The sequence below is a fragment of the Agelaius tricolor genome, unplaced genomic scaffold, assembly GCF_023055355.1.
Source record: "Agelaius tricolor isolate 1412-34295 unplaced genomic scaffold, bAgeTri1.0.p SCAF_5, whole genome shotgun sequence".
Lineage (NCBI taxonomy): Eukaryota > Metazoa > Chordata > Aves > Passeriformes > Icteridae > Agelaius > Agelaius tricolor.
Window position 1 is genome coordinate 50503466 of NW_027269265.1, and position 20249 is coordinate 50523714.

General features: G+C 36.9%; 1 protein-coding gene across 1 annotated transcript in view; it reads right to left on the reverse strand.

Annotated features, from left to right (window-relative positions):
• Positions 1-548: 548 nt before the first annotated feature.
• Positions 549-20249, reverse strand: part of INSC (INSC spindle orientation adaptor protein) — a 128808-nt gene continuing 109107 nt past the window's right edge. Inside the window, exons 9-13 of the mRNA XM_071427897.1 lie at positions 18855-19033; positions 7951-8017; positions 6223-6378; positions 5503-5579; positions 549-4127 (exon numbers count right to left, since the gene is read on the reverse strand). Coding sequence (XP_071283998.1) covers positions 3999-4127; positions 5503-5579; positions 6223-6378; positions 7951-8017; positions 18855-19033 — 608 coding nt within the window. The 3' untranslated portion in view covers positions 549-3998. The remainder of the gene's footprint in view (positions 4128-5502; positions 5580-6222; positions 6379-7950; positions 8018-18854; positions 19034-20249) is intronic.

Genomic DNA, 20249 nt, shown 5'->3' on the forward strand with positions numbered 1-20249 from the left:
TTTTGGAGGATATGTTGTCCTTCCCCTTGTTGTAAGAACAATAATCATTTCTTTATGTTCTAGGTGATCCTAATTACATTTATTTAACAAGGTATTTTTGTTACTTAGTTTCTCAGCAAAAACCTTATCAATATAATAATTAGCAGGACTAGACCTTGGAATGCAACTCTCTTAGATAACTAGCAATTACACAAATACACTCCCAAGAGGAAGAAATTTGTCACAGCTGGAAAAAGAAACTCAGATCCAAGAGCAAGCCAGAAAATAGAGATAAGCATGTCCACAAAGCACATAAGTATCTAGAATAGATGATCCTGTGTTTTTCTTGTTCCCAGTTCTTTAGCTTGTCAAGGGCCAAAAGTATTCACTCACCTTCCCACCAGTTCTGCACTTCCAACTCCAATTAGCAAATTCACTCTGGAATTTCTTTCTTTCAATGCTTAATTGAGAGAAATTTGAAACACTTTCTTTCAATGCTTAATGCCATCTTCCCTCCCCTCCCCTTAAAAATGAGAACATTGGTGAATAATTTACATTGTCTAGTGTGCTTCTTTAAATACATTAAATTTAATATAAATCAAAGGTGAATATCAAAGCAGATTCCTCAAAATACAAAAGCCAAGGTTATTTTGACTGTTCATTGCTGTTATCTAAAAGGAGATAGCACAAAAATTTGGAACAAGCCATATAAGAGAACAGAATCAGTCTTGTACAAAGGCAAACCCTACAAATGAAGTAATCTTTTGGATACTAACAGGCAAATCCAAAAAATAGTTAAGATATGCAACTTACAAAGACATTATTTTATTCTTTGTAAATACAATTTTAAATTGAAAAGGTCAGACAAGTAAAATTCCACATAAGTGATTCATGTACCAAGTACACAATAAACAGAGAATAACCAAACTATTCTATGAATGAAACATCTGGGCCCTGAATATCTGTAAACAGTTTGAAACCAAAGCTGAAATTTGAAGACATTGTCCAAAGTTTCTGGAGTGTAAATCAAAATTACAAAGAATCCTGCAGCTCACTGCATGTTTGTTTAGCATTTCTAATCTCATACAAAACTGAAAAAGTTCAGAAGAATTTAACGGAAACAAGAACATTTCTAACAAGTTTGACATTCATTTTCCAGGAAGAGGAAACCAATACCTAACCTACATTCCAGCTCTATAGGTCAATGAGTCCTCATAAATGAGCTGATTTGGGAATGTACTACACATACTCTCCACTCTTACTCCTACCTGTATATGTATATACGCAGGGAGTCTGCGGATTAAGCCATCACAGTACTTATTTTAGTGAAAATTTCTTGATATTAAATATTGTATTTTATACTACATTTTGAAAGCAAAAAATTTTTATTCTGGCTTAAACTTTTCTTTTTTGTTTGTTTTGTTTAAAAGCTGAAGAGCCACTTTCAAAGCGAACGTTTCGAATCAAGAATTCATTCGGAATCCAGAATTCTCATTCAGAAGTAATGAGAAAAATAAATCAATATTTTTAATGACTTATTATTTCCATGTGAATCAAGAAGTAAAATTAAAGGTATGTTTATTTTCCCATAAACTTTAGCATATACAAAAATAAAGTGCACAGCTCTAGGTGAAAAAATCAAAGCCTAAAATGTTTTTGAGGACACTTAGGTGACAAGAGGTCTGCTGAAATGGCTCTTTCAAGATATATTTTCTGCTGCAAATATGAGTTTTACCTAAGAGTTCTCTTCTTCTGTAATATGAACAGCCACATCTGTAATATGAACACATTTAAATGGAAAATATGGGCCTAGAATTATGGACTTATATTGCAGATTGAGAGTGTCTGTAGTAAATTCAATCAATGTGGGTTCACATTCCTGTATTTAAGAGCAAATTAGTTGTTACCAACCTGCTCACTGAATATTTGATTGATCTGTTAGAAATTACATTAAAACATTATGAGCCATGATGGCATCTTCTTAATAGCCCTTTCAGTTCACTATGCATGCATGTGTGGAAAATTTCTTTAAAAGAGATTTTAAATTTACCTATTATGGGATAAAACCTACTCTATCTAGAAACTCCTATCTCTCCTGTTAGCTGAAGCTGACAGAATGAGGTTCTGCACAGAAATTCAGTACAGAATTTGATGTGTTTTATCAGGGACTGCCATGCTCTCAGAATGATAACTTTTTTTTTATTAGTTTTTTTATGAAATTTATTAATTTATTGTTTCTACCAAGACAACCATGGCTCACACATGTATTTCTGCTTAGGAAGGAAAGTGTTGAAGTCCATCACTAATACAATATTTTCATAGCTTTACAGTATCATACATTTCAATAATCTTAGAAACTTAAGAAGCTGTCTCAAAGTAAGCAAAAAATCAGAATTCATCTCTGTGCTTACTAGAACATCTGATCCAACACTTTCCTTTGAACAGCTGCTCATGACAGAGGTTATTGTAAGTTTTGTAAGGTTTTAAAATTCAGTCAAGATAGAGCTGATTATATGAAGAGCTCATAAGAAAGACATTAAGGCAGAGACTTCTTAACTCATACAATCACAGGAGAAAAAAGGGACCACCTTTGTCTCACTGCTTAAAGCAAGACAGATTTCTCATATACAGAAAATGTGGAAGGCAATCACAGCTTCACAATTTCCTGGTGCTTTTCATCCAAACACCACACAACACTAAAGAAACATTAATTAATTAAGCTGCTTAATATATCTACAAAATACAGCAAGAAAAGAATGTGGGGAGGTTTTGGCAGATATCCTAGAACCCTGAAATTGCTGATCATAAAGCGATCCAAAGCAATGTTTGGAAGCCATAAAAAAAAATCACAACTTTTTTCATAATCTACAGAGTGCTTTGTGAAAAATCAAGGAAAAAAAACCCCACTACCAGATATTGTTGGTTGAGTAATTTTCAGTGGATGCCGTTTTTCAATGAAAGGAAAAAGAAAGAATTTAAAAGAATGCTCATGGAAAAAAAAGTTGATTTCAAAAATCACATCTGTTATTTATGTTATCATCCATTTCTCAACTTCCAGATCTCCTAAGAATCCCATTTAAGTTTTAAAAATACAGAACTAGTTAACAAGCCAGAAAAATGAAAATTCAAGTTACAATTGATTAAATTCTTCAGATTATTTAGTGTAAATGTGAACAACTTTTCACAAAAACAGTAGCTTGGAATGTTAAAAAACATGTCTGGACATTAGCACTTCCAGTTCTTGTAAGGCTTGGAAAGGAGAGAAAATTGTCATTGTATAATGGTTTTAAATCATAGGAGGAAAATATTACATTATGAGATAAAACACACATAGACCATCCAAGATTTTTCTAGAATTCTATGGACTTCTTTAGGATATTTCAGTCAATGTAAATAAAGAGCTTTCTGTTAGTGTGTATCCTCTGATGGAACACATCTTTATACAGACTAAGAATGTATTCAAGCATCATTTGAAGCCAGTACTTGAACATTTTTTGGAAATTTTTCTCTCAGTTACTTAATTCTATTAAAAGATAACAACAGTTAAGAACTGGACTCAGACTGTAACATCCCTTTCATTTCAAAGCACATACTTGCAGCTTTTAGGATTATTTTTCTCCTAATATAGATGAGGCTAACACATTTATTAAAAAACCTACAAAATTTCTTAACTATAGAAAAATATCAGTGAAAAAACATCATCAGAAGCATTAAATATCAAAACAAAAAATTCTTGGCTTCATTACCTTAATTCAACTATATTAAACAAAACATTGTGCTAGATGGCAATGATAAGGTATTGTGTGTCTTGGCAGGAAAATAAAATAAAAAATTACCTTTGCAAACCATAGTAACAAGCTTTCTCATTCTTGCCTTTGCTCTGACAAACCACATTTTCATGGGTTTAGAATAAATAAGTCATAAATAACAACAGGACTAAACCAAAATAAAATTGTACATGTGTTATCATACTGTGTACCTATCACCTTCATCATTGTTCAAAGGTGTTTGGCTCCCATTTATACAAAGCTCTCTTCCATATTTGTGCACAGCAGAAAAGAATCCACGAGTCTGGGCTTTACCAGCTGCTGAAAATCGGAATCCTCCAGCCCATCAGGACTCATAACTGCCAGTCTCCTCAGGGCTGCCTAGAAAAACAAAACAGTATCATTGCAATGCAGTTTGGCAAAGGTTTCATTTCAGTTTGGCAAAGCCTTCATTGCAGAAATCCATTATAACCATACCTAAATAACAGCCAGAACTCAAACCTGAACTCTGCAGGTCTATGAGTTCTGCTGCCTGGGTAATCTCTTCTCACTGTCTTCATCTGTCAGATGACTCTTCCCTCATGCAAAGTTCTTCAATGGCAATTATTTTGGGGCACTTTGCTTTTAGACCTGAGCAGCATGTCTAAGTACAGAGCAAGCCCTCAGACACCAGGGACAATACCTATCAGAGCCTGAAGCAGCTTACGTCTCGAGAATAATATTTTTGCCACATTTTTATCAGAAAACATCTTCAGGCAATTACTAAAATATCAGGAGAAGCAGAGTTTCTGAGACAGGGAGGTAGGAAACGTCTCAAGCAATAGGCATGGATTCAAGGAATGTGCAGCAACAACTTCAGTGAGACAGAAAAATCATAGTCTGGTGTGCTGCCATTGCTCTGTGGTCTCTGCTCTGACCACACAAGATTAACAAGTCTTCCTGGCATGTAGGAAGAATAATCACAGCATTTTCTATGCTCCCATTTATACTTTCTGCATCCTGAATGAGACCTGCTTAAATGAACAAGCTGCAATAACCAAGCGTTACTTTCACATTTAAAATAACATTAATATCACAAAGCACTGTCAAATGATATTCTTCAGTCTTTATTCACCAGAGCTTGTGCTCCAGCCCTAGATCACCCATGTCCCCAGAGGCCTCTCACAGAAAGCTTGGTGCAATCATTCAGCTCTGGCATTTGGCTCACAGTGCATGCAGTGAAGGGCCAGCAGATGGGATCTTTCTCCCAAGCAGAGACAGTCTTAAGCTTCTGCTGTCCACTCTTTGCTGGGCACTGTATTGTCTTGGTGACTCAAATAGAAAAAACTGGATTGGAGTGGAAGCAAGAAATATCTTTTCCTCTTTTTGGATGCTTTACATAAATATTTTCAAATATATGAGTGAGTGCAGATAAAGGGGCTGCTACCCCTGTGACTCAAGGCTAATTTCAACAAACATAGAACCATCACAGAATGGAATTTAGGAATTAATGAATCCTTAAATTCCAAAGTGTTCCAAGGAAATTTTTTTGGTGCCCAATAATGTGAAGATGAAGCCATTTTTCCTTATGTGCTTAAATCTTCAATCTGAGGATGAATAATTGACAGTGTACAGGATTATGCTTAAGGGGAAAAGCAGGAGACCCTGACATGAATTTAAAACATTTCTGCAATACTTATGCATTTTGAAATCTAGAGGGATGTTTTTTCCTTAATTTTCCAGTATAAGCATGAAAGGAAGACTAAAATGTACATACCAGACATGCCACTAAGACAGAATCACTATTATTTCTTTCTGTTGGTGATCTGCAAAGTTTAATCAGGCGAGGAATACCTGAGAGCAACAAAAGAGTGTCAGGAGAAATAATTTAGAAAAACAACATCTTATTTTGTGATATTTTTTTAGATGCATCATATTTATCTTTTTTTAGTAGATATGATCTCTAATGCAAAGATGATATGCAAATACTTAAGGGACCTTCCATGGAGCTATGCAGTTCAGAGCAGTCATAATTAATAGTTGTAAAGCATAAACAAATAAATTGGGTTTACTTGCTGCTGCAATTTCAGAGTGGAAATTGTGACCTCCATTTCTTCCCTACCAATCCTCCCACACACCCTTAAAAATTCCTACCCGAAGAACACATTCCCTCCCATTGGATTCATCACATCTGGGCCTGCTGGGGTCCCAGTTTTCTGTGCCCTGACAGACCCTGCATAAAGGAGTGAGGAGGCAGCAGTGTCAGTTGGCACAGCAAGGCACAGCTCTGTGCTGAGTGGCTGCTGCACCTCAGGCTCCTCTGGGAAACAAGCCAGAGGTTCATTTAGCTCCATCTCCTCTGTCATCCTCTGGACAGACTCTATAGGGAATCTCTCTCACAAAGTTCACCAAGTGAGGCTAAACATTAAAAAGAGCTTCTCCATGACTGGCAGTTGCTCCCTCTTTCAGTGCCATTAAGCAGGGGACACATCCTTACAGCTGAGTTTTACAGCTGCCTCTGCCACCTCGGGATCCCGGCTGAGCCGTGCCAGGGTCACCGCAGATTTCTGCTGGACTCGCTCACAAGCTGCAGCTTCTGCTGGGTTTCCAGAGGAGGATTTCTCAAAGAGCATCTCCATTAAAAGCTGAACACCTGAAAGAATACAAGGGCCATCATTATCCACTCTCCAACAAAAATCTCAGTGCAAAAAAGTAAAGGGGAAAGGAAAGCTGGGCTAAAACAGACCAGCCACTGCCCAAAAAGGGAGAATGGAGAATACATAAATGAAGGCTGCAATTTTTACTTCAGCACCCAGGCACATCTGATCTATGCATAAGTTTGTCTTCACTAGGAAGCTACAGAACTTCTGGAACTACAAAATGCTCTAACTCTTCCCTCCTCTAAAAGTTGGAATCTTAAATTTCACTAATTTATTTCAGTCAACCAAATGTAATTCCTTATTTGCTTCTAAATTAACCTGAAGGCAATCACTAACTGAAAAACCTGTAGTGACATATTTCAGGTCACTAAATGAAGTTTCACTCTCAATTCAAGTAATTAGTTTTTTGTTTACTTACATATTTTTAAGCAAGCCTTTAAAAGTTTCCTTCTCAAACTGTTTAAGGCTATTTTAGAATGAGGAATCCTTTAATAAAGGAAATTATGAAATTCTGTTTCTTGAATTTACTGTATAACACTTCACTCCAGAAGAGACAATGTTATCCCTGTCAAAGTAGCTTCATTAACTTATTGTTGCCTGTAGGAGTTGATATTCTTCTTGTAGCACCACAAAAAAAAGAAGATGATTTCTCTTTTCTAGATTATTTTAAGTGTAAAGACAATTATGTGCTATTAGACTCCATATGCTATTAGGCATTCAGATTACATCAGGTAGCATCAGAGGATTTTAACTGTTAGAACATTTGCATAAATAATTCAGAGAATTATCATCAGAACCATGCAGCTGGATAATAATCAATCAACATACAAAAAAGTCAGAGTTGAGAAGAAAGTACCTAAATTCTCCAGCATTCAAAGACCATTCTCAGAATGTGGCCTCTGACTAGTACCTGTTTATTATAACATGAGGCAGACACAAAAAACATTTTACACACAGGATGAGTGCCAACCCCTCTCAAAAGCCAGGGGGCAAATGCTTCTTGTGAAATTCCATGGCAAAGTGTGTGCACAAATTTTACTTGCTGTCATTGTCCCTGACAATCCACTGCAGTACCCAGCATGAGTTAGGCCTACTTGACCTAGCAAAGCAATATATCTGAATTTTTACTGTAATTTAATGTTTCCCAACCAAAAAAAAATCACCCATCTTACTCTATTGCTTGGCCTTGAATTTGCTGGTAGGTGTATTAATAAGGCATTTACATCTTACCACAATATTACCTGTATTACCACAATACAGGTTGCTGAAACACTTTTTACTTTTTTACTGCTTTGCATCTAGGAGTAAGTCACACACACAGAACACCAACAATGTGGTCACAAATGCAAAGTTTCCTAAAACAGTGACATTTTATTTTGTTTGTGTGGAACCAACCCTAGGACTCATTTTGCACCCTGCAGCAATGTGCAATATGCAGCAGAGACAGGATGTAAAATGAAGCTTTATTAGTGAAGCCTTTCTCCTCTGCCTTCTAAGTACTACATTCTCATCTACTCTCACTCTCCAGAAAGAAATAAAAACTATAATTCAGCTAAAATACATACCATTTCCTTGAATGATTTCTGAAGCACACTGGTCCAACACAGACATGTTTGCCAATATTGTTACCACCTGTTGTTAAAAAGAGAAGGAAATATGAAGTCCAGTCCTACAATTCAGTAATATTAAATATCATTGTAGTTCATAAAATAAATATGGCAGAAATAAGGCAAATTGCACTGAATCTGTTCAGGTGAAATGCTAAGAAATCCTTGCAAGAGATTTGGAGTTTTGAGCTTTGATTCAAGGGGATATTTAAGGAATATTTTCCAGTTTTGTTGAAGTCAAGAATTTTCTGCATGTCAAGGCACTGTCTCAAAAGTAACTGGACTTAAAATTCTGTTCATACCTTTCTAGAGGTAAAAACCATGGTTAGGCTTTGTACCAACACGTTCTCTGTTGGTATATATGGCACAAGCCCATTCTGAGATCTTGATTTACAGAATTTCTTGTACCACATAGCTTTAACTGTTTTTGAGATTAGGTGTAAGTCAACTTGCTTAAAGTGATGCAGCAAGCCACTGACAGAGCCTGAACCCTGTGGTGCTGTTGGCTTTCAGTCAGCCATTCCCTCATTGATGTCACATACTTTCTCACACATCCTGCAAGACATTCTTCTCAGTCCTTCAAATACTTTGCTTTTTGCATGCAGACACATCCCAATATTAACAGCATATGTGAGAGACCAAATAATAAATGCTAGAGATCTTCAGAATGCAGAACAGAAATAATATTCTTTCTTAAGAGGTTTTAAACTTTCTCTAATCTAATTCAGGAAAACTGACCAGCCTCAAAAATAATGGTCAGTTTTGGAATTGGTTATCAGCTTTTAACAGTACAGTGTCACTTCAGAAACCAGCAAACTTCTTAGATGTAAGGAGGCATGAGATCAAATCACCATTCTGATCTCACTTTGCCATTTTAAAAACAAGGATGACTCATTTCCAATGCTGTGACATAAAGGTCTTCCACTTTTGAAGGTGGTGTTACAGTGTCATCTCCCTGAATAAATATACTTACTTAGCATGCAAATGAGTTGCTGAAACTCTACAGAGTGACAGGTAGAAATATGGTAACTCAGTGTATGTCTATGTATTTATTCCATATTAATTATTAACTGTGTTGCAGGCAGAGTGTATATGTTTTCTCATTCTAAATTATATCCCGTTAATGAAAATTGCTTCCTCCGTGCAGAATCTGTACCCCATGTGGCTCTCTAAGCCACAGATGAAGAATTCAATTAACCACAATTTGAATACATGCCAATTATTCCACTGCTTCAAGTTATTTTGTCTAATAAGTATTTTCATACATAAAAATAGTTTGTGTGCATCTTTTGACACCAAAAAATTATTTGAGGTTATAGCTATACTTCCTTTGTGTTGATTATGTGGCCCCCATATTTTGCAATATTTATGGACTAGCTTAGAGGGTTTATTTGTAACATTCTCCAGAGGGGTGTAAAAAAGATCCTTATGATCAATGACCATCAAGTTCTACCTGTATTATCTTCTAAAATCTTAGTAGGACTCAAAAGGTAGTTAAGCCATAGATTAGCTCACTCCATATGGATAAACCTTTTTTGTCCTCAAGAAAATCCATTTTCCTGTGATGTAAACATCGTAACAAAATAGGATAATGTAAAAATATAATAGGCAAGCAGAATAAAGAGTTGACTTTAAAGGCTCTATTTCCCCTACATTTTCCTCTTTTAAAGTTCATGCAACTTACATGAAAATTTCCTCTTTAACACAAACCAAAGTTCAAGGAAGTTTCCTATTAAGGATGAACTCTCTAGAGGAAAACACAAACAAATGTAGACTCAATTTCCTTCAGAAAGTAACACTTCTGTGAGCACTGGTATTAATGAAGTCTCATCTCTTTTGCATTTATAGTTGATCAAAAAACATAAATAGATGTTTGCCAGAAGGTTCTCTCCCACTGTAGATTTTTTTTTTCTTTTTGTATACAGAAGCTTATACTGCAGTCTTTATCTTTGCTTCTCTTCCCATTATCTGGCTCCAAATTTCATGAAGCCTTAGGCAGTCTCAAAAATAGCTATGAAGTCCTGTTGAATCAGCAAACCAGTTCAGATGTTATGGTGAGACATGGAGCACACAAACAGATACAGAAAAAAGTGACTGCCTGAGCCTCATTTCATACTTGAAAATTATTGGAAAAGAATACATACCAAAACCTCTTTCAGAACTGAAATTACTTTGAAATAATTGTAAGGCTTGAAGATGTTTAACATGGATTCTCTACTGTTCAGCTGCAATTTTTAGTATCAATTTCATTAATTGCTCAAGTAATTGATCCTTTAAAAGAGTGCACTCCGTGATTACAAAGCACTGGGATCTGACACAATTTATGATTCTTGCAATTATTTTGGATTCCTAAGCCATGCAATGAACTTGTGGTCAACTCAAAGTGTAAGAAAGAAGACATCCTGAAGACAGGATGCATGAGCTCTGGTCATCTGTCATTGCCTCCCTACCATGGAGAAGGAATGTGCTGAAGCCACACACCAATTCTTGACCTGTGGGATTTGTAGATGTGCTATGAAGCAAATTTTGTCAGGGAACCCAGCATAATTCCCTTCCCCAGCACCTGTATCTCTGCTAAGCAGATCTGCTTTGGAGGTGGATCTTGACCCATGCATTTCCAATATCTGTATTTTAGCCGTGCTCTCCAATAGACTGGCACAGGCTGGCCCACACTCCTTTCTCTGGTCTCCAAATCCATCAAGAATTGCAGCTGCCTCTCTCTGCTAAACCTGGTGGCTGCAGTTTGTGAACTGGCAGCCCTAAATCCTCTGTACTAATGAAGACCACAGAAAAAGAGACTTGATCAACAAATAATCAGCATAGAAACATAGAACAGCTTGGGTTGGAAGGGACCTTGTGGATCATCTAATTCCCATCTCTGTCATAGGTAGTGACACTTCCCACTTGACCAGGTTGCTCAGAGCTCCATCCAGCCTGGCATTGGACACTTCCAGGGATGGGACATTCTCAGCTTCTCTTGGCAACCTGCTCCTGTGCCTCACCACCCTCACAGCAAAGAATTTCTCCCTAATACCTAACCCAAACCTACTCTTGTTCCATTTGAAGCCATTCCCCTTGTCCTGTAACTACATGTCCTTGTAAAAAGTCCTTCTCCACCTTCCCTGTTGGCTCCCTCCGGTGCTGGAAGCCCTATGACATTTGTTTGCCATCAGAAGGGAGCTGGATGGATGATTCAGGTCAGTGTCACGAGTAGCACTGCTGAAAACAACCAGAGGAACAGACCTGCAGGGCTCCTCCTGTGCTCAACACCTGCCTGCTTGCCTGTGCTCTGCACACCTGACCCACGGGGCACCGAGACACAGGGCAAGGCAGAACGTCAGCAAAGGAATCCTCAGCTAAAGCTCATGCCTTAGCACCTTCTGAAAGGGACACCAACTTAGCAAAACAGCAACATGCAGAGATTTCACTGGGAGTAGTTAGATTTTTCACAAGAGTGAGAGATTAGGCAGTTAAAACTGAACTTAAAAACTTTAAAATTTTAAGTTAATTTTTAATTTATAAATTAAAATTGAACTTAAAAACTTCAGAACTTCAAAAAGCACATCCAAAATCAAGAAGCTTTGAAGGTTCATCTTTAAATAGTTTGTGGGTGAGCTGAGTACACAGGGATATTTGAGGGCCCCTTAGGACCCATGTAAAATTTCCCTGTTTAAAAAATAAAATTAAAAAATAATAGTGTTATTTCATATTTTTCAAATGGCAATACAGCATATTCTTAGTCCTGAAATTGCCCTGGAAATTAATCTGAAATCCAATTGAAAACCTCCCAATTTTGCAAGAAAAAATAAGTAAACAGATATTAAACACAGATACATCTCTAGTGACAATATCAGTTATTATTATAAAATTGGCAGTCGTTTTTTTTTTTTGGTTATTCTATATTTCATAATTTAAAATTTGTTTCTATTCCGGCATAGTTTCCTTCCACTCCCTCAGACTTTCACACATATTGAATTTATGAGTGGTGAAACCTTTCTTTTAAGTTCTGTAGTCTGCTTTGCCCTGAACTGTAGGAATTTCAGTTGTCAAGAGCAATTCAAATTTGAGAAACCATGGTTGATTAAGAACCTTTAAAATAATTTTCTTCAAACAACAGTCACCTTGGAATTTTTTTGGTTAAAATATGAAATTAATAACACTATAATAAAACTTTCCTAAACAACTAATGGTGACTAATGCTCATCAACCAGCGTACAAAGGTACTAAATCTTTGCTGCAAAAGTAAAAACTAGATACAAATGCTTTGCTACAAAATAAGATACACTGAGAGTGTAAATCTGTAGTTATCAAAGAGATTTAAATTTAAAGAACACTTAAGAACAGAAGGCTTCTCTGAAAACTTTCCCTTAGTGAGAGATTTTAAAAAGACTTTCTCTTTATTGTGAAACCAACTACTAAGGAAGAAAGATGCACATATTGGCCCTTTAGGAGGCTAACATTTTCCATAATTCAGGGTCCCTTACCTCATCTGTGGGAGGGGGAAGTGTCTGCAGATGTGGAAGGTGTGGTGCTAATATACCTTTATTGATAATAAAGGCACACTGCTCAGGAGGCTTTTAGCAACAGTCCCAACATCAAAAGAAAGACAAGCTCAAAATAAGAATTAGCAAGTAATTTAATAGAGTGGCAAAGTAGATCAATACAGAACTGCTAATTCTCTTAGTTAATTACTCCTTTAAGGCTGATTCATCGCTAAGTAATATTAATTTTTGGCCATATTATAAGAGCATTTTGTAATTCATTCAAATAAATGAGACAAGCATAAATTATAGTGTGTCTACAAAGTTCCAGATAGCCATCTTCAGAAACAAAGTGGCACCTGAATACTACTCAGAAGCAAAATAGTCTCTGTGTCTGAAGGTAAGTTAAAATCATCTCAACATCACAATTCAAGATCCATCCACAGGGAGACAGCAAAAGAGTGCATTTAGCAGGCATCAAGAACAGGCATTACAGCAAGTTGAGGTAGAAAAAGCCTTTCAGGATATTATCTATCAGGAGGAAAACGTTCAGTGAGAAATCTCTGGATATTCTCTCTGGGACATTATAATGCTTGAAAATAGAAAATAACTCCAATGGTTTCTGATAGCCATTTTTGTGATTGGGAACTTAGTTTTTCTTCCTGAAAACAGACAATAAATACAGCCAGATGAGCAGAAGAAGAAGCTAATATCCCCCAAAAATAATAACAGTGGTTGGAGACAGGATCTGCTTGCAAAGTCTAGGTTTATTCTGAGACTGTGCCAGGGAAATGTATTTTTGGCATGCTGAGGCAGAGCAACAGAGACTAAAGCTGTAGGAAACTTACATTTTGGAATGAAGGAAGCTTTTACTACATTTTTATTTACGTTACTTCCTACTGCTGCCTAATGTAGATAAGGAGTAGGCAGAATAGCCAGGTTCTCACATTATTTGTTTTAAAGAAGCACAGAGGACATGCACCCTGTATGGGTCACATTGTGAAAGTACACATCCCATAAACCAGGGCATAGAACTAACAATGACAGAGCTGGTGGCCACACTTTTGTGTCTTTCAGGTTAAAACCTGGGGGGGGAAAAAATCTCTCAGACTTCCTTCAAGGCATTGAAAAGCTCCTCGTGTTTTTCAAACAGCCAAAGGCACCTAAGAGATCTGATCTCCCCAGAGCAGAGCACAAATGAGCCTTTCAACACAAATTAGCTTTTCAACTGAGCTGAGATTTTATTCTTTCTACTGAACCCCTTGCTTTGCAAGTGGGAGCACACTGTCTTATCCTGCACAGAATCTAAAACATGAGAGGCAGAATTGTAACTAAGCAGGAATTTTGTCCCAAAAATCTTAGCTTTTAAGATAGATAGTCAGTTTTGGACCCCTAAAATATAACAATCTGTAACATTGACCATATAATGCCACTCAGTACTCTTATTTATTTATGCTGGTCACATGTGCATGAAAAGACAGAGATAAGCAGTTGAACAGAAAACCAAAAGACATCAGGAAAATTATTACAATCTTACATAGGAAACTAACTGGAATATCATTAATATAATGGTGTGGTTAAAATTCAGATAGTCTGTGACCATGGTCACAAGGGTTTTCAGGATGAAGAAGAGATGAGAATGTTGACTCCATGATCAGAAGGCTTGATTTATTATTTTATGATATATGTTACATTAAGACTATACTAAAAAGAAATAGAAAGGAAAAGGTTTCTTCAGCAGCTAGCTAAGCTAAGAATAGACAAGAATGAATAACAAAGATCTGTGTCTCAGACAGAGCAAGAGCCAGCTCTGCCATGAGTGGTCAGTAAATCCAAGCATCCACAGGACACCAATCACAGGGTCTACCTGTTGCATTCCACAGCAGCAGATAACCATTGTTTACTTTTGGTTGCTGAAACTGCAGCTTCTCACAAGGAAAAATCCTAAGAAAGGATTTTTCATGAAAGATGTCTGCGACAATAGTCAAGTGACTTTGACCTAATTTTCATTTTTGCATCTGTTACCAGCAGTCATGTTTCTTTCTTGATTTCTAAAGCTTTTTAAAATAACTGAATTTTTTAATTTACCAGTTCTCTTTATAGCTATATTAGTTGAAATCATGTTTTCTCAGTGTGATGTAGTCAATACTGGAAAGGATCCTACAGTTTTAATGTACAGTTTACCATCCACAGAGCACAGTCAGGCCTCTCAGAGGGAAGGGAATTCCAACCACATATCTAGTGATCATGGTCTTAATGTCAGAGCTGGATATTAACAGAAACCTGTGCAAAAAAACAGGGTAGATACCCTTTTATGAACTTGTCCACGTGTAAAGGCTTTGTTAATAAACTCCCCAGTATTCAAGAAATTTAGATTGAGAAGTAGTACTGCAAGTTTCTTTCATACAGACAGGGATTTTCAAAGGAAATCTAAAAGAACTGTTAACACTCTTCTCATTAAAAACATTATTCTCAAGGTCTTTCACTAGGAATTCAGCAACATTTAGAAATCAAAACTTCTTTATGTTATAGAAACATCTGTCTCTAATCTCCTTTTGACACTACAATCTTCATTTAAGGGCGGGGGGGAAAGTGAGGAAGGACAGTAAAAATAAACACAATTGCCTGATAAGGAACAAAAGGTGAAGAGCAGAGAAAAGAATGTGGAACCTAGAGGAAGAAGACTTAAAATCTTAAATGACATGGAAGATCTCAGTATCTAAACCAGCAGCATCTCCCAAATACCAAGAAGGAAAGAATTTATTAGGGAAAAAAAAATCAGCAATCATTTCCAATTTTTATTCCAGCTTAAGAGCCTTTCTCCACCTCAAACAGTTTTGAAACATAACCCACTGATTTTAGACCTAGGAATAACCACTTTAAAATGGATGTGTTCACTGCACATTAATTCTTTGTCTGCCTGAGTAAGAGAAGCTCAGAAGGTGTTAGGCTATACCTCCACAGCTTCACAGGTAAGGTGAGAATACTAACAACACTGAAGAGACAAGTGGGAATGCAGAGAGAAAAACTGTATTATACATAAACATACTGTGCCCAAACATACATATTTCATATTTTTCTATGTAGAGTCTAAGATGATGGTTAAAGCCAAGAAGATCCTGGATGATAAGGGGTTTAGTTAAACCCCTCTTTTGGCAGATCTCAAACTCCATTAAGACTGCATACACTGACACTGCTGAATTTAGGCATAAACCCTTCTGAAAGGATATTTTGATGGTTTTTTGAAGTAAAAATCTGCTCTTCAAAGAACAACTATCTGCAGAAAGAAACAGAACATGGGACATTCATATCCATTTTGACTCAAAACTGGGGAATAAGGAGTCTGGAAAATAGTGCTTTATGACTGCTATCATACAATGTATTTTGTTACAAAACTAAGGAATCTCAGTATAATGTTGCTGGCTATAGAAACAGTCACATGCTTCTGTAAAATGGGCAATGATAATCTTGTTTATCAGTAAGTCCAGTTCCCAGTTCCAGATTTCTTTCCTGATCTAATCTAACATTGCCTGGGAAATGAAAGAAGAAGGAGGTTGGTTTTTGGATAGCAAAGACAGAAAAGGTTTTTGGTTTTTTTTTAGTTTAGGTTTTTTAAAATGTTTTTTTTGTCATCTGGACAAAAAAACTTTCCAGAAGTCAAAAGACAGAACGATTTTAAAGGTGCTTGAGCAGTAAAATATTTTTTGCAGCTAGTGCACAATCTATATCCAAATCCTGGGCAGAATGTTATTTATTTGTACCATCAAAGAAGGTGATAACTAATAATAATTTTATGTCCTGTATAGAAGGACATGGTTTGAATTTAAGATTAGATTAAATGGCACAAAGGAAAACAAATTTCAATGTTCCTTTGCACCATTTCAGCTGTCTTCCTCCCAGGTTTGGCTTACAGTAAAGCACACTTCAGTCTAGCAGAATATAATTTTCTTAAATTAGCATTAATACTAAAGTAGTAATATACTTAGAAGTATTAGGTAGTTTTCTATAAGTAGTTGCACTACTTAAATATTTGTATGAAAAACAGAGCATTTGAGTTTGAAGGGTCTTTTATACAATTTTCTAATATTCAGACCACATTTTGTATCAGCTATGTAACTTCTTACTTTGTTTAATCATTTCAACATTTAGTATAACTTATTTCCAAATCATCATTTTTGCTGACCAGGATGACTTGGTCATTCAGAATGGACATCAGTGCATGAAAATATATTTCACAGTGGTTCCATAATCCAAAATAAAATCTTGAATCAAAAAATTTTCAAGCCTATGCATCTTTAATGTACATCTCCCTAGGCAAATGTCTACTGCCTGGGACATAATACTATATATTCTAGGAAAAGATTCTGACTAAATTACTTACCTAAAAGGATTTCCTGTCAAAAGCCAAAAATCACAGTTTATGATACCATTATAAAATATAGTATTGTAGTGCTGTTTTTCTTTTCAGCTGAGTGTGTTTTCCTCATTGCATTGATAGACACAGAGCAAATCAAAAGGCAAAATATTCCATGAGACTGCTGTAATTGGCAGACACCATCCCCACCCCCAAATACAAGACTGAAGCAAGGGGAACAATTCACTCAAACACATTTGCTCAGGAATTGGAAGGAAGACTTCTCTCAAGTTTTGGCATTACCAAAACTGCTTGACTGGCAGCTCTTAAAGACAAGATGAGCAGTGCTCAGATTCCACCTGGGCATTCAGTGCTCAGTAAAAACCCCAAGGGAGGATTTTATAGCTCCCATTGCTGCAGGAGCCAAGGAGGCAGCTCAGAATCTCCCTGCAGCACAACTCAGAGAACACCACCCTTGCTGCTCTAGTTCCTTGTTCTGAGAAGGAAGGTGAGGTGTCTGGGGGATGAGATCTCAGCTCTTGGAAGGAAGCCATTCAGTTTGCTGTTCATCTAGCTAGTGAGATGAACTTGCAGCTCACAAGCTGCAAAAGGCCTGGAACTAGCCTGCCACCCAAAAAAAGTCATACCTATTTCTTTCAAGATCTACCTTCCTCAAAAAAAAGAAGGGGCTTGCTCTGTTACCCACAGAGCAAACTGCAAACTCACAGCTGACAGCAGAATCCAGATGAGGACATTAAAAAATAGGGAAATCAAAACTATGAGAGCATACAGGAAGAATTTTTTAAAAAGACTGAGAAGGATTGTACATATGCAATAGTACACAGCCATGACTACACCACAACTGATGTCTCTGACTTTGCCCAAAGAGCACTACAGTAATTATGGCTCAATTCCATCTTTTTATACATAGACCTGAGCTGAAAAACTACTAAGTGCTATTAGTAGAAGCTAAAGCAGCCCCAGTAATCCCTCTAGAATACCAGTTGGTATACCAATAATCAGTTTCTAGGGTCCTCTGTGCCTTAATTTCCAAGGCCTGGCTGCGGGTTAAGGATGAGCAAAGCCTTCTATGGCAGTGCAGATCCTAATCCATCATAAGTCATCTTTTGTAATCTAAATCTACCATAAGTCATCTTTTGGCTCCTTCAGAGCTGTGAAAGGGAAGGTTGTGAGGCCTGAATGGTGGACTTCTAATTACAGTCACAAAGTCTCATGGACAGAAGTAGGCTAAGTTTGCTTAGTACCAGCCTCCATCCCTCAGTAGCCACTACTGAACCCTCAGGCCTCATTCACATCACTGCTGAGGCAAAATTAATCACTGAGATGCCAAATAAGCAGTGCCTCTGCACCACCCCAATGCATTGGAGTGCCTGAGAGGAGCAAAAGAATTCCCCCCTATTTCGTCTGTGCATTAGCATAGATGTTTAGTATTCTGTGTCCCTTTACCAAAAAAAATTTTAAAATACTGGTGAGAAGGAAAGAGAAAGGCAAAAGCACATTAGCAGTATTTGCCAATAGAAATTTGCAAACCATCTACCAGGCAGTCAGGACTTGGTCCAAAGCCCACCGACGTCAATGGGCTGGGGATCAGGTCTTTATTCAGCTTTTGGATCTAATTCCTCTTTGAACTGACAACTGTATATTTAGGCTCTATATTTATCTTTGCCTCAAAGCTCTGTCCAGTCAAGTTTTGAATCCCTACAAAGACAGAAATCCCATAACCTCTCTGGTTCTCTGTGTCACTGGCCTAATTCATGATGAAAAACAATAAATTCTGCTATCTTCTTTTTTTTTTTTTTTTTACTTTTTGAAAATCACATTAAAGCTGTCATATTTTATAATACTCATTTTAAAAAAATTAAAAAACAACCAAAACCAAAGAAGGAACTGAAGCAGATAAAGAGGCAATACAATGAAAAGAACTAAGAAAGGATTGGCTGTGACAAAATAGACACAGTGCTGAAATCTTTTGGCTTTTACACAAACGTGACAGAGAAATTCCTCACCTGATCCCTGGAATATGGAGTATCCACTATGCGTTTGTCTGAGCACGCTGCTAGGAGAATCTTCATTGCATTTAACTGGAGCAATATTTCACAAGCCATGGTATCAAAGAAAGTGATATTGGCAAGAGCTGCTGAAGCCAGCAGGAAAACTTCACCTGATGAGGCTTCTTGGCACAGTTCTAGGAATGCAGAAAATAAGCTGAATAAAAGTCATTCCTTCAATGCAGCTGTTAAAAGCAATATTTAAGCATCTGCAGCTTGCAATAGTGATCTTATTAGCCAATATCAAGTTCATAAACATGGAGATAAAAAAAAGAAACAAAAAATATAAACTTAATTTTTTTCAGTTATGTAACATCATAGAGGGGTTTAGGGTGGAAAAGACTTCTAAGATCATCAGCTCCAACCAAACCCATCTCTGCCAAGTCCATCACTAAACCATGGGCCCAAGTGCCACATCCACACAGCTTTTAAATACCTCCAGGGATGGCGACTCAACCACTTCCCCAGGCAGAGTGCTCCAGCATTTAACAGCTCTCTCCATGAAATATTTTTTTCCTAATATCCAATCTAAAACTCCCTCAACTTGAGGCCATTTACTCTTGTTCTATCACCTGTTATTTGGAGGAGACCAACACCCACCTCACCAGAACCCCTGATGAACGATATGCTCCACCTAGTACATCATTCTACTGGGAATATTTCACTGCATGTTGTTCAAAATAAAGCTTGATATAACTAAATAAAATCAAATACAGGAGGCAGAAAGCTAAAAGTAAATTACCCATATGAGAATAATTCTATCTTCTTTAGAACAAGGCACATGTTGCTTATCTCTAAATCTAATTCTCTGTAGTTGAAAAAAATCCTGCATATTTTTCAACTTCAATAAGTGCTGAAGCAACAGCTACCTTTTAATCCCTTGTACATATGTACTTTAACTAAGATGTGAATCACCTGGTAATGGGATTTCTGCACGATTTAAAAATTAAACCTATTACAGTAATTCAATTACTGAGTTATAAATATTACAAGGAAAGTGGTGTGTGATTACCAAAACGGCTCTTGCAAAATTATACATGTTCTATTTTTAACACTTACATTTCTTGGGCAGAATATGTATAGCTAAAATTCCTGTGGAACTTAAGGAGCAACAACTGAGGAATGATCCACCAGCTAATACATTCTGGATAAGCTGTACAGATCGGCCCTTGACTGCAGTTCACTAAAATAACCCAGAAAATAATCTGAAACAAACCAGGTCAGATGCTGCTAGCTACAACAGAACCAAGCTCAGCACAGGTTAATTCCACCCACTGGATTCTGGGCAGTGTCAGGGCAAAAGCTTCTCCATTTGTTGCTGGACATAAGGAATAAATTGTTCCCTTGATTTCT